Source organism: Centroberyx affinis, unplaced genomic scaffold (genome assembly GCF_046629955.1).
Source record: "Centroberyx affinis isolate AG114_WGS23_722 - 3 ecotype Tasmania unplaced genomic scaffold, CSIRO-AGI_Caff_v1 ptg001166l_1, whole genome shotgun sequence".
NCBI classification, from domain to species: Eukaryota; Metazoa; Chordata; class Actinopteri; order Beryciformes; family Berycidae; genus Centroberyx; species Centroberyx affinis.
Genome location: NW_027279697.1, coordinates 19,664 through 34,830, shown reverse-complemented (window position 1 = coordinate 34,830; position 15,167 = coordinate 19,664). Strand labels below are relative to the sequence as shown.

The 15,167-nt window shown below is 39.9% G+C and overlaps 1 protein-coding gene across 1 annotated transcript in view; it reads left to right on the top strand.

Moving 5' to 3' along the window:
• Positions 1–13,393, top strand: part of ppl (periplakin) — a 29,103-nt gene extending 15,710 nt beyond the window's left edge. The window contains exons 12-22 of the mRNA XM_071524201.1: positions 4,674–4,825; positions 4,930–5,033; positions 6,040–6,197; positions 6,860–7,038; positions 7,150–7,288; positions 7,833–8,026; positions 8,237–8,387; positions 9,078–9,161; positions 9,282–9,398; positions 9,574–9,666; positions 9,775–13,393. Coding sequence (XP_071380302.1) covers positions 4,674–4,825; positions 4,930–5,033; positions 6,040–6,197; positions 6,860–7,038; positions 7,150–7,288; positions 7,833–8,026; positions 8,237–8,387; positions 9,078–9,161; positions 9,282–9,398; positions 9,574–9,666; positions 9,775–12,444 — 4,041 coding nt within the window. The 3' untranslated portion in view covers positions 12,445–13,393. The remainder of the gene's footprint in view (positions 1–4,673; positions 4,826–4,929; positions 5,034–6,039; positions 6,198–6,859; positions 7,039–7,149; positions 7,289–7,832; positions 8,027–8,236; positions 8,388–9,077; positions 9,162–9,281; positions 9,399–9,573; positions 9,667–9,774) is intronic.
• Positions 13,394–15,167: the final 1,774 nt, after the last annotated feature.

Sequence of the window (15,167 nt, the reverse complement as noted above, 5' to 3'; positions counted from 1 at the left end):
TAGTATTTAGTAGTAGTATTTTATTCAGTCATCACACACAATACAATAAGTATAAACAGTATATACAATATACAATCTAATATACAATAAGTATAAGCAGTCTAGACAGTATAAACAAAATCTATGTATTAAGGAGTGACTGAAAAGGCACAGGCAGAAGCATAATGCTTATATATGCCTATCCTACATTCTTATCCATTTAAGCTACCCTCCAGAAATAAAAAATAATAATAAAATAAAAAATCATTCACACTTGTAACCCTCAAAAATAGCTTCTTTTGAAAACCAAAAGCGAGTTACACATTCTTAAATTTATATTAGCATCGTTCCATAATTTAACCCCAACGATAGAAATACATCTCCTTTTAATCCCTTTTTTAGCTTTTTGTACAGTAAACTTACAAACATCTCTCAAATCATATTTGCACTCCTGCATTGAAAAAAAAAAGCTCACAAAGACATAGTTTCCATTTTAAAAATCGCTAACTGTTACCACGAAAAGTCAGGCTGTTGTAGTTATTACCACATCAAATTCAAATGGGAACAAATTCTTCATTACGCCGGGGACTATTTTCGGTGCTACGGAACTACTTTCCTGAGATCGCAAACGTGTTTAGTGTTTTTAATCGTTTTTTTTAATACAATGGAGTTCTATGGTTGCTGGGACATGGCTGCATTGGGCACCGGCTACATGGGCGAGACTTGTTGGCAAAACAAAATCATTGTTGATTTTGTTATTTTCACAGGATTTGTTGACGATAAACAATGTATTAAAACACACCAGCCTTATCCTTTAAGGCAGGGGGAGGCAGGTTTCACTGCAGGTTTTACAGACTGTTGAGTAAAGTCCTCCCACACCACACTGGAATGATTTCTCTGGTATCTGAGATAAAGAATACAAATATATCGACTAGCTGTGGTCAGGGAGGAACCTCCATCATATCATACTGACTGGCTGATATTTAATACAAGCCCAATATCGGCCCCATAGATCAGTCTAACCATGCTAGACACCAAAACAATGCCCTATCTGTTTTTTATCCACTTTGGTGAAATATTAGTGATTGGATTCATATTTATGTAATGTATGAACTCAATGATGAAGTCAAATACAGGTTGGGCAAATGGAAAACATATGGAAACATGACTTTGGGATACTTTTCTTAATTATCTGACAGTAAAATTAGAGATAGTGCCTTAGTTTTGCAGAATAGGATAACAGGCTTTGGGTCAGATATCGCTTTGAGCAATAACTTGTGCTGGTGTGCCTTGACTAATCTCTTAATCTCTTAATACTTTTATTATTGTTGCCAATCATTTCTTTATTCTTTTCAAATAAAGTTTACTTACTTAGTTAACAAGCTGCAACACAACCTTATCGTCTCCCCCAGCTCACGTCAATCAAAGTTTGACATCTCTTTCTCTTCTTCTCTTCTTCCCTCTTCCACCCATCTAATCCCCTTGCTTTTTGAGAATCCTCCCTCCCTCTCTCTCCCTCTCTCTCTCTCTCTCTCTCTCTCTTCCTCATCTTCATTTGTACTTTCTTCACACCTCGAACGACATTTCTCTTACCGCTTTGTCCGCTTTCTTTGTGGTTCCTCTCGTGATTCCTTCCTCCCAAAACTGTCCCGTTCTCCTCATCTTTATTTATTATTTTACTGTCTTGCGATGACTCAGTTTCCCCTTGGGGATCAACACAGCTCATCTTATCTTTATTTTAATTATGCCTTTTTTTTCTCTCTCTCTCTCTCTCTCTCTCTCTCTCCGCTGTCAGTCCTTCTCTAATCCCGGGCCGTTCGCCGCTATGAGAGCGCATGACTAAGCACTCTCGCTTTCTTCTGCTTTTTTTTTTCTAAATTCCGGGGCCTCTTACTTAGGGTTTTGTGGTGTAATGTATTCAAATCCGCTCGCAAGAAAACCCGGGCCGAGACTCGGTATCTTATTTAAAACCCCCGGGGATCACAACGCAGTGGATTTGAAGTCTGTACTTTGCCTAAAGAGCCTATGGAACTCTATGGAACTCTTCAGCTTAGGTGTAGTGAATCAGTGAGAAAAAAAACTCCTCATGCTTTGGTCGTCTCTTAGTAGTGGTTTGACCTCACTTATTAGAGGTCAGATGTTTTTATCATCGTTCATAATATTCACAATGTGTAAGGTCTTCTCCCTTAGGTGGACCACTTTGTGTTCTTCTGTTTCTTCAATAGCAAACCAATGAATGACTCATGACTCAATGACTGTTCATACTGGATTTGCGCTTTAACAATTAACAAACGACCATATTTATGGTTTATTTATTTAGTAAGTAAGTAAATCTTTATTTATATAGCACCTTTCAAAACCATAGTTACAAAGCGTAGAATAAAAGCTAGAGATTTTCCGATACCATTTTTTCCTTCCCGATACCGATTCCGATACCTGAACTTGCGTATCGGCCGATACCGAGTATCGATCCGATACCAGTGCGTTAAAAAAATATATATATACAGTACTAGGGCTGAACGATTTTGAAAAAATATCTAATTGCGATTATTTTGACTGATATTGCAATTGCGATATGATTTGCGATATTAGAGGGAATGATCATTTTTACATCGTTATTCTCATTTTCATTGAAAAACGTATTCAAATGATTATGGTGTGATTTTTGCGGGGATCTGTACCAAACAAAGATGTTTTCTTAAGTCTGTAGAATATGATGTGTAGGCCAGGACATCTCTGCAGCACCACAATATTTACTTTAAAATGCTATTTTGACACATTTCACCTTTAACAAATATTGCACCTCCTGCGATTTGAAAATTGCAGTAGGCCATATTGCAATTTCGATAAAATTTCGATTAATTGTTCAGCCCTATACAGTACTGTGCAAAAGTCTTAGGCATATGTCAAAGAAATCCATAAAGTGAAGATACTTTCAAAACTAATGAAATGAAAAGTTTCTGAATATCAAAAATTTACAATAAACAGCAGTCTACTGACACACTAATGCAGAAATCAAATAAACATTGAAGACTTCTAAGAAATTGATATAAAAAATCTAGGGTGCCTAAGACTTTTGCACAGTACTGTATATTATTATTATTTTTTAACAGCTGTATTCTACTAACCCTGTATGGATGTGATATGATTGCTATCATTGTTGTATGGCCTGGCTCAGGTTAAACCCTTTGTAAAACATGAACAAATACATACAGAGAATGAATGCCATAGAACTTTATTATCTAGTTTGACAGTCAGCCATAACTGAAAAAGAACATAAATAAATAAATCTATGAATAAATAACAATTCCTTTAAAAAACTGTTAATGTGCAGCCACAATTTAGTAAAATAAAAGACATTTAAATAGTATATATTTAGTATATAAGTATAGATTTCCGGGAAAAAGGCCGTTTTTTCCGGCTGAAACTACTTTAAAGTAGATTTTTTTCGGAGCTAATAAATTACGTGATATCGGATCGGTGCATAGACTCACATACTTGCCGATACCCGATCCAGCATTTTAGGCTGAATCAGAGGCATTTCCCATACTGGTATCGGTATCGGAACAACTCTAATAAAAGCTAAATAAAAGAGTAAAATATACACAAGGAACTATAACTATACATGCACATTTACAAAAGTATATACATATATATACACATACATCCTACATACATGCTCACAGATATACATACATACATGCATATAAACATGTACATGCATACATACAGTGGTGGAAGAAGTACTCAGATGTTTTACTTAAGTAAAAGTAGAAAGACCACAGTATAAAAATACTCTGTTACAAGTAAAACTCCTGCATTCAAAATGTTACTTAAGTAAAAGTACAAAAGTATTAGCATCAAAATGTACTTAAAGCAACAAAAGTAAAAGTACTCATTATGCAGAATGGCCCATTTCAGAATAATACAGTATTATATTATTGAATTATAATTATTGATGCATTAATGTGTAAGCATCACTTTAATGTTGCAGCTGGAAAAGGTGGGGCTGATTTCCACTACTTTATATACTGCTGGGTAGCTTACAGTAATCTATAATAATACATCACAATTTATTAGTTGATTATATTTTGTATTAATAATCTGAATCTGCAAAGTAACTAGTAACTTAAGTTATCAAATAAATGTAGTGCAGTAAAAAGTACAATATTTCCCTCTGAAATGTAGTGGAGTAGAAGTATAAAGTAGCATAACATGGAAATACTCAAGTAAAGTACAAGTACCTCAAAATTGTACTTAAGTACAGTATTCGAGTAAATGTACTTAGTTACTTTCCACCTCTGCATACATACCCATACACATACATACACATACTGTACACACCCATATATACACACACATAAACTGCATATATGCATGCCCACATACACATGCACAGTGTACATAAACACATACAGCACAAATACACAAAAAGCACATCTGTCTATACATGCAAACACGCAGATTCATAGGTGCAGTTTTGAGAAATATGAGTTTTAAGACATCGTTTCAAACTTTCAACTGAGGAAGCATTTCTTACTGAAGGTGGGGAGCTTGTTCCAGAGTTTAGGGGCCACGACAGAAAAAAAGCACAGTCAGAAGCAAATGAATGACTATTTATCAGAAGCAAATGAAGGACTCCTCATAGTCTCATAGTAGATCTTTGAGTCTTAACCCGGCGTGTTTTTCCGCAGGGCCAGATTGTGCGCGGGGAGAGGTACACTCTGCTCAGGAACAACGGGGCCAAGTGGGACGTGAAGGACCCGGCCGGGCGTAAAGTCACCGCGCCGGGCATCTGCTTCTTGATCCCCCCCACCGACCCCGAGGCGGTGTCCGTCTCTGACAAGTGAGTGTGTGTGTGTGTGTGTGTACATGTTGCGCGACCCTCTATCCTATTCATTTGATGACATGACTTCATTGTATCGAACCCTTTTTTTTTTTTACGGTCAGCCTGGCCAACCAGCAGAAAGGCCTCAAGCAGAAGATGGCCAGCAGCAAGGGAACTCTGCTGAAACGCTTTGATGAGCTGAAGAGAGAGAGCGGTAGTGGCACAGGTACATATTATCCAATTCTACTTTTTTTTTGCAGTTTTAAAAAATAAAAAAGTTCACACTGCGAGCAACATGCTATTCCGGCTGATTGTGGGTGTTGCAAGAGGCACCGATTGAATATGTAGTGATCTCATGCAGTTGTTTCACCTAGGAAAATAAGCTATGTATTTATAGAAATCGTGTATTTTTTGCTGCTTTGTTATTGCCTTTCGTAACATTATTGTTAAAAAAATGTTTTGATGTGTTAATATAACGAGCGAGCAAGTGCTAATATGGTAAGATTAATAGAAGATGAACAGAAAAACCGACTGAAATGATTTCTGAGCTTACGATTGACCCCAACAATAAATGCAACCAAGCAGCAACAAAATCACATGGGTTGGGAAACGAGGAAGCGCGGAAATCTGATTGGCTGTTGACGGCCGATGACTACTTCTGTTAATAATAATAATAATAATAAACTTTATTTGTATAGCACCTTTCATACAAGAAATGCAGCTCAAAGTGCTTTACAACAAAGAAATTACATGCACTAAGTGCTTCACATAAAACTTGATAATAATAGTAAAAATAAGGTAAAGATGAGAATAGAATACATAGAATGCATCTTCACATGAAAATAGACATAGATTGAGCATAAAAACAGGGAGAGAATGCCATAATTAATGTAAAATAAGATGGAGACTAAAACCCACTTGATAATAATAGTAAAAATAAGATAAAAATGAGGAATGCATAACATAAGATGGAAAATAAAACCCACTGAATAATAATAATAAGAATAAGGTTCTTACATAGAATGCATAAAATCAAGTAAAATACAACATTTTAAAATAAGTGCAGCAGTGCAAAAGTGATGTTGACTTGTTGATCGTGCTGCCATGGTTGTCCCGAAGAGTTGTCATTGTCTGGCATGGATCTCTAAGAGAAGAGACTAGGCCAAATAACTATGCTCATCACGTTGTGTGTGTGTGTGTGTGTGTGTGTGTGTGTGTGTGTGTGACCTCAGACAAGCAGGAGCAGCAGTGCCGCCAGCTGATGGCTGGTCTAGATAAGGTTGTCGGTGACCTGGACAAGCAGGAGAAGGCCATTTATACTCGAGTGCGCCCTCCGCTGGGGCAGACCAGGCCACTTCAGGACAGTGCCGATCGCCTGCAGGACATGAAGGTAGTAATAATGACTTTAAATTCATTCTTTCAGGGTTCCTACGCAGGTCTGGAAAGTCTGGAAAGTATTAAAAATGAATTTGATCATTTCCAGGTCTTGAAAAGTTTGGGAATTTTAAAAAATGTTTGGAAAAGTATGGAAAATGTTGCAGTTCAGGTCCGATACACACATAATTCTAGCTTTTATGTTGTTGTAGAGCCACTTTGAGTCCACAGTTTTTGTTGATGTGAAGAATAATGTTCAGATAGAGGGACGCTCTTATTACCCAGCCGCTGTCAGCATGCATTATATCAAATACACACCAAAATCAAATCCGGTCAAGAACATAGGGTCTGGGAAAAATATGGAATTTTAAAATGGAAAGCGTGTAGGAACCCTGCCAATCATCTCACATATTGTGATATTTGTCGCTGTGAAGAACAATCTTCATCTATACAGTGATATGACCTAGTTAGCAGGGGCAAGATGTCTATCTGCGTAAATCATATTGAACACCAGACAAAATCTTCAAAACAAATCAAGGTCTGGAAAACGTATGGAATTTTTTAATTGAAAATGTGTAGGAACCCTGTTCTTTGTTGAATTGAATCGAAACACTCTCTCACAGACGCATACCTTCATGCACACGCGGTATTCCTGTTAACCGAAACTTTCCCCGCCAGGACATCGCTGCTGCTGTGAGTAAAATCGAGCCAGAGAAGTCCTCCAAGGTGCAAGAGGCAAAGAGCTTCTTGACCTCCAACCCGAAATGTGCCAGCACTCCTCAGCTCCACGCCAAGGTGGACGAGGCCAACAAGAAATACGACAAGATTGACCAGCTTCTCAAGTGCTCTGAGGACAAGTATGTAACCTGATCTGTATGTTCTATGTTCTATGGTAGTGGTGGTTTGGTCTGCATTTGTTTCTTTGCTCCAAGATAATGCTTAAATTTAACTGAACAACTTTGTTTTAGACTGAAGAATTCCAACCGCCTGGAGAACTCGCTTCAAAACGGGAAAACGTTCTTGTCCACCTATGAGAACAAGCTGGCCAGGGAGGAGGTTGCCCCATCTGACATCTCCTCACTGGAGAAAACACAGCGCGAGCTTGGAGTAAGATGTCTCTTCTTTGACCTCATGACACACATCATCACAGACAGTTAAACCAGTCACACTTAAATAAAGGCATAATGTTAAATCTTCAAATATGAACTAGAGATGCAATCTCGGAACCCATCGTCTATCGGTCTGACGACGATTAGACTCTTGGGGCGACGGCCAATATTTCGGGGTTTCCGGTGGAGCCAGCGGACATCCGGGCCGAGACTTCCTCTTCTGTGCGCCGGTCATTGTTTACAGTCCGATTAGCAACTTGAGACGCGAGAATGGAGTCGGAGTTGAGAGACGACGTCTACGACCGGATTGTTTCACAAGTTTTTTAGGTCCAGACGACATTTCGGCTAATCTCTATAAACAGATATCATGGAAGAGGAAGTCTTGGCCCGGATGTCCGCTGGCTACACCGGAAACCCTGAAATATTGTAACACTAACAAATCAGAAATATAGTCCTTTTTTACATTCACATTTATGTATTATTCATTCCAGAAGAGCATAGTACTGTATATACTCAATTCGTCTTACTTCCTACCCTGGCAGGATATTGCATCAGACCTGAGGTCCAAGAGGTCAGTGGTCGCTGAAACGGAGCAGAACCTGCGGGCGGCCAAGAGCAGCTGTGACAACATGGCCACCAAGCTGCAGGAGCACTGCCCCGACATTGAAAGGCAGGAAGCCGACGTCAAGAAGCTCAACAAGCGCTTCGACAACCTCAGCAGGCAGACTGACACCAGGTGAGCGGCTCATGTCATGAATAGGAAGTTTACTTTGGAAGATCTGTCCGTCCAAGAAATATTTGTTAAAAAATGTGTTAGCACATACACACTATCATGTGTTTTCAATCTTGGCAAATAAACACAGCATCAGTGTAGTTTCTCCAATTAAATAACGATGACTTCACATATGATCTATGTAATGATGTTCTCTGTCGCTGTATGTTGCAGGTCTCAAAGCTTGCAGAGAGCCAAGATGGCATATAACAATTACCGCAATGACTACGACAATCTGAACATCTGGCTGTCTCGCGTTCCAAACTATGAGCCCCGTGAGACTGATGACGTGAGACAAGTGGAGACCAAGCTGAAGAATCAGAGGGTGAGAGCAATGAGTGACACTGGATACGTTTACATGTACGGAGGTTTCCGGTCTTCACCCAGTAACTTAAGTAACCAGATTTTGGGTCGACGTGTGTAAACATCATAACTGTGTTAGAATAACCTGGCAAGATCATACTCCAATTATGACAAATTAGGTTAAGATATCTGGCTTACTCCCATATTACTGGGGCATTGAAACATTTGACTCCTTTCTCTTTTTAGTTTCACAATCTGCACAAACTCAGACTCACACAGGGTTATAGGTACATTGTGATGTCAGCAAAAACAGTGATGAGCAGTCATTGCTATTCGTATTACTTTTGGGATCATTATTTCTTTCCTCTGTATTAGAATTAACCTAGTGCTCAGTCAAAGAGGGTAACAGGTGGCTGCAACTTTTCATACTTTTTTGCTGGCAGACTTTTCAGGCCACTTCAGGTGGACAGGAATATTCTGTTAACTGGTTTATTCGTGGCAACAGGGAGACTCTGTCACAGGGTATCAAAGGTGCATGTAAACACCTTAACCTAAAGAAAACCTTAATCGGTATATGGTCAATAGCCGGGTGAGTCCGTGGATGTCAATGTTGCCATTGGAATGTTGTGGAATGTTTTGAGAGAGATTGCATTGTCAGAAGTGACAGTAGAAATAGACATACCTCTAACAACATCTGCGCTATTATCCACAGAACCTGCTCTCTGATATTGCAAGGAAGGAGTCTGACTTGAACAATGTCTCCAAAAATTCCCAACTTTACCAGCAAGCTGTCAAAGTAAGATATTCAACATTTATATATTTCTGTATTTATCCATTCTGACACTAGCTTTAATTTGCAGAAATACAGAACAATGGAGGGCTTTGATCTAATGGTTTATTGTTTCTGTTTTTGTAGGACTATGAGAATGAAACTGAGAAGTTCAAATCTATCCTTGACCTTGAGGATGGGCTTGTCCCTCAGACATACAAGAGGAGCAGACTGGAGTCACCTGCACAGAGGGTCAAGGCAGAGGTAAGGCATAGTAACCAAGCTTCCATAACATGAAATGTGAAAACATTAAATATATTATCCCTTAATCCATATTTTGCTCAATTTTTCTATCATAATCAAATTGGATTTAGTTGATGGAAGCAATAACCTAAAGGATTCATGTGCTCACCTCGACATGCTATTTCTCTGTTTACAGGAATCTGCTATTGGGGCTAAGTTTACCGAGGTGAATGCTGTGAACAAGCAAAGGCTGCAGAATCTGGAGTTTGCCCAAAGCCTTCTCAACCAGGTGACATATTTTCAGATTTTGTGAAAGAAAAAGGTCATTATGTTTTCTATGTCTAGAAAAAATTAATGATTGTCTTCTGACATTAATTATATCATTTTCTCTCTAAAGCAACCTGATATCCCCATGATCCAGTCTACAAATGTCCAATCAGTTAATGCTGCAGCCCCAGGAGAAGAGCCTTGGAGAATCAAGAAGCAGCTGGATGAGGAGGCACAGAGGAGGGAGCAGCTGGAGAAAGAAATTGAGAAAATCCAGACTGACATCTATGTCCTAGAAGGCCAGAAGCCCCAGGATACCATTGTCAAAAAGGAGCTGATCAAAAAGGTTCCTGACCCCCAGCTGGATGAGGAAGTCCATAAGGTCCAGCAGAAGCTCTCAGAGGAGCGCCGCACTACACGAGTCCTGGAGAATGACCTTGAGGTACTGAAGTTGAAGCTGCGTGGCCTTGAGACAGAAGTCAAGGAGGGGGCACAGCAGTACACTGTGAAGGAGGTCCTACGTATAGAAAGAGACCGTGGCCAGGAGGAGGAGGTGCGCAAGCTTCGGGAGGACCTGGATGAGCTGAGGAGGCAGAAGTTAACAAAAGACAATGAGCTGATTCAGATACAAAAGCAGGTGACTCTCCTGGCTGAGGAGAAGAACAAGGAACAGGAGGTGATCACTGAGGAGGAGGTGATCAAGGTTCAGAATGACCCCCAACTAGAAAGCGAGTACCGGGTGCTCTTAGACAGGAAGCAGAAGGAAATGGATGGCAGGAAGCAGCTGGAGGATGAACTGAACTTCCTTCAAGACAAGCTCCGAAGGCTGGAGAAGGAGAAAGCCATGGCAGAGGAGAAGATTTCCATCAAGGAGGTGCTGAAAGTGGAGAAGGACGTTGTCTTTGAGATGGAGGTGGAAAACCTGAGGAGGCAGTATGAGGATGAGAAGACCAAACGGAGGTCATCTCAGCGAGAAAGAACTGACCTCCAGAGGAAAATCTCCAGCCTAGAGGAGGAGAAGTCCAAGGTTATTCTTCAGGAGAAGGTGCGTGAGATTGTCCGCCCTGACCCCAAGGCTGAGAATGAGGTGGCCAATCTCCGTCTTGACCTGGTAGAGCAGCAGAGGCGCTGCAAAGATGCAGAGTTCCAGTTTAGATCCCTACAGGATGAGCTGACCATGCTGAGAAACAGGGGCCCTCAAGTGGAGGTCAAAGAGACCATCAAAGAGGTTATCAAGTACAAGACAGATCCACAGACTGAGAGAGAATTGGAGAAACTCCGCAACGAAATCGTGGATAAAACCCACCAGACTGAGAAATCTGAGATGGAAATCCGTCAGCTTCGTGTTGAAATTCAAAGATGGAAGGACACCAAGCCCCAAGTGCAGACTAAAGAGGTGGTCAATGAGGTGCTGCAGTATAGAGAAGATCCCAAGACTAAGGAAGAGATTGAGCTGCTCAAGAGAAAACTGGCAGATGAACAGAAGAAACGCCTTGATCTTGAGAGAGAGCGGTCAGAGCAAGAGGAAAAGATCAGGCTGAGGAAAATTGATCTGTCTACCATCCGAGAGAAGGTTGTACAGCAGGAGGTGGTCAAGATGGAAGAGGATCCTATCCTGAAGTCAGAATGCAGCACGTTCACCCAAAACATCAACAATGAGCAGAAGCAGAGGGAGAGCCTGAAAACTGAGCTCTACCAACTGCAGAGAAAGAAGGCCGACCTGGACCTTCAACTGGAAGAACTGGACCGTGAGCGGAGGGCAAGGCGTGATGCTGAATTGGAGATCCAGAGGCTTAGGGTCAGACTCAATGAGATGGAGATCCGGGATAAAGAGAACCGTGAGAAGGTGACGGTGAAACAGAAGGTAGTTCTGCAGCAGGATCCCCAACAGGAGAAGGAGCACTCCATCCTCAGACTACAGGTAGAGGAAGAGAGGCACAAGCGTACTCTGCTAGAGAAAGAGCTGAATGCCCTGATCCAGCAGCAGATCACCTTGGAGAAGGTGGATGTGAAGGAAAGAGTTGTACGCACTGAGAAGGTCCAAGTTGAGAAGGACCCAGAGGCTGAGCTAGAGATTGAGAACCTGAGGAGGACTCTGGAAGACGAGAAAAGGAGAAGGCGAGACCTAGACCAGGAGTTGTCCAGCCTTACTTCCAAGCTCTCAGATATGGAGTTCTCTAACACCAAGTCTTCTAAGGAGCTGGACTACATCCGCGATGAAAGTAGCCGTCTGCAGCAAGAAAACCAGAGGCTGCAGAACGAGATCCGCAAGCTTCGGTCCGAGATCCAGATCACCAGCAAAGAGACTCGGCTTATCACTGAGTCCGCGCCCAGGGAGAACGGCAAGAACATGGAATTGAGGCTTGATTCACTACAGAAGGAACTATCGGAGCTCAGGAGCATCACCAGCCAGAAGGATGAGGAGATCGAGAAGCTTCAAAAGAATCTGTCGGCAATGAGAGTCAAGAGGGAGCAGAGGGAGAGCCACCTCCGCAGGTCTATCGTGGTCATTGACCCAGACACAGGGAAAGAGATGCGACCAGAGGAGGCCTACAAGCTGGGGCTCATTGACTGGAAGATGTTTGTCAACCTGCAGAGCCAGGAGTGTGACTGGGAGGAGATCACGGTCAAGGGCCCCAAGGGAGAATCATCGGTTCTTCACGACAGAAAGTCTGGGAAGAAGTTCTCCATTGATGATGCCCTGCGTCTTGGGCACATCACAAATCACCAGCTTCAACAGTACCTAAACAAAGAGATCACCATCCAAGAGTTTGGTGTTATGGTGTCGGGCAAGAAGTGAATGCAAAAATTCTAAGAAAGCTCATCTATTTTTGGATCCTAAAAGTTTCCTGGCTTTTTACTTTTATTCTGACTTTCATGTCACGGTGAATTGGCATTGTTTTGTACCTCTCCTTTCTTGATTCCTAAATGCACTATGTATTTATTTTCCCTATGCATATACAATTTTGTTCGCTAAACTGGTGGTACTGGAATGACATATGGGTTGACATGACTGTTGTTACAGCCAACTAGCTATTATTTGATGTAGGAAAAGTGTTTTTTTGCAGAGATTATCTGAAATTTCTTACACTAGGTACTGGGGTAGAGGTAACATTCATTTTCTGATATGATATTGCTATTGAAGTATGAAACAAATACACAAGGATGCTAAATGATGTTTCATCTATTTGTGGGGTGTTTTTCCCAAGTTTCTCTGATGTGTGCTCTACAAGCCTAAATAAAACAGTAAAATCAAACTGGGAAATTTGCATGGTGTTTCTGAAGTGTGATCTCTTTGTGTGGAACATAAATGTTTGCATTCACATGGCATTATTGAATATATTTGAAAATATGTGGACTATCAGTACAAAGTATGAGCATACTTACAAGTCACACTGATAGAAGGAAAGCAGCTCTGAAGGCTGAGTGATACTCTTGTCATACCTATAGAGTTAGGCTACTACAATCACAGGAAAGGTGGTAACATCATCATCTCTATTCTCAAGAAATAGTAGTCCAAACTGAAATTAGCCTCGATAACAACATAAAGTTCCTCTATTCTTTTACCTGACAGAGTATAGCTCATTTAATAATAGCCCAGTTATATAATGTTATGGATAATCCTCAAATAAGCTCCTGGCTGAAATTATCAAAGGGGGCTCATGTCTAATATGTTTAATAATGTATATGTTTATTGATGTATCAGATGGTCTATTTGGACTGAAACATCAGTTTTTTATATGATTAACTATTAAAGCATGGACATTGTTTTCACTGAGTTATTGCTGCACATCATCATCCCTCTATATGTCAGATGAAGGGCCCCAGGAGTGATGTCTTTCCATGTAGTCCTCCCACCAGTAGGTGGCTGCAGGTCCTGTTACAAAGGGGGCCTGGAAGAGACGTCTGGGTCTATTTTTACAGTTTGGATAGAACACAAACGCAGGGAAGAGAGAATGCCACAATTGTAGCCTATAAAATAACAAGACTAGGCAAGCATAGTTTAGCTGGACCGCAAATGCAGCCTGTGGGCAACATTGTCTGAAACTTTTGACCCATGACTTTCTGTCAATAAATGGTACTGGACCCTCTTTTCATGTAGGTTCCTAGAAAGTCAGTGAGACGTAGGGCAACATCTTCAGGCTCTTGGGCAATGCCCTGTGCCCACAGGTGCTGTGGTATAAAATGTGGCATGGAAAATGGATTGGAGTGCTCTGAATCTACACGTAAGCAGTGGTGGAAGAAGTACTGAGATCTTTTACTTAAGTAAAAGTAGCAATACAACAATGTAAAGATACTCCATTACAAGTAAAAGTCCTGCATTCAAAATCTTACTTAAGTAAAAGTATTGGCAGCAAAATGTACTTAGAGTATCAAAGTAAACGTACTCATTATGCAAAGTGTCCCCATTTAGAGAGTTATATTTTTCATAAATTATTGGAATATTAATACTGATTTATTGACATACATGTACATGTAAGCAGCATTTTAAAGTTGTCAACATGAAGCTAATCTTAACAATTTAGCTATAGTTTTGGGTAGTCTAATCTATAACAATGCTATTTTATAGTTATTTTATAAAGATGATCAAATGTTTTAAATATAAAATATTGATCTGAAAAGTAACAGAAAAGTAGCATAAAATGGAAATACTCAAGTAAAGTATAAGCACCTCAAAATTGTACTTAAGTACAGTACTTGAGTAAATGTACTTAGTTACTTTCCACCACTGCACATAGGCGATAGTAGAGTCAGTGCAATCTATTTTGCATTTAAACTCGCATTTCAACAATGGAGAGTCAGTCAGTTAGGGACATAGAATATTCTTGGCCAATCATGGAGGCAACCATTTTTAAATATGACTATAGAAATATCAACACTTTGCTCTTTTCTGAAATTGTAAAGATTGGTTATGTTTTTATTACAATCAAGGTTTTGTCTCTTCTGGGCACATTTAAATGTCACAAGTCCGGGGTGGCTCAAACCTAATTATCAATTGTTTGTATTGACATGAAAGGGAACTGACTCCCAATTTAAAATATATGATAATAAACAGCAAGTAAAACATCCCTAATTAAATACTGGTTAAAATAACCATAACTTAGAATATTTTTGAATTTAATTAGAATGTAGCCGATGTATTGAGCCTCTGCTTTATTTATATATTATGGAAACTAATTGTGATATGATGTAGGCTAAGTTAGTTAATAAGGCTACAAGGAATGCTAACAGTACCTCAACATAATCAAATATCAAAGAAGAAAAAAGCTATGCAAATTGCGGAAATAGGCAAACTTCATTTAGTCTTCATATAGACATAGGTTTATTTGTTTGTGGTATGGGACCATAGGCCTTTCTGTTTTGTTCTGTTTTGTTCTGTTTTGTTTTTTTCTTTCTGCGTTGGTGTTCAGTTTTATTTTTATTATTTTGCATACATAATGGTTATGTATACTTGTTGTAAATGTTGATGTTTTTTTTTTTGCATTATTTACGATAATAATAAAATCCATGAGTAGCGGATGT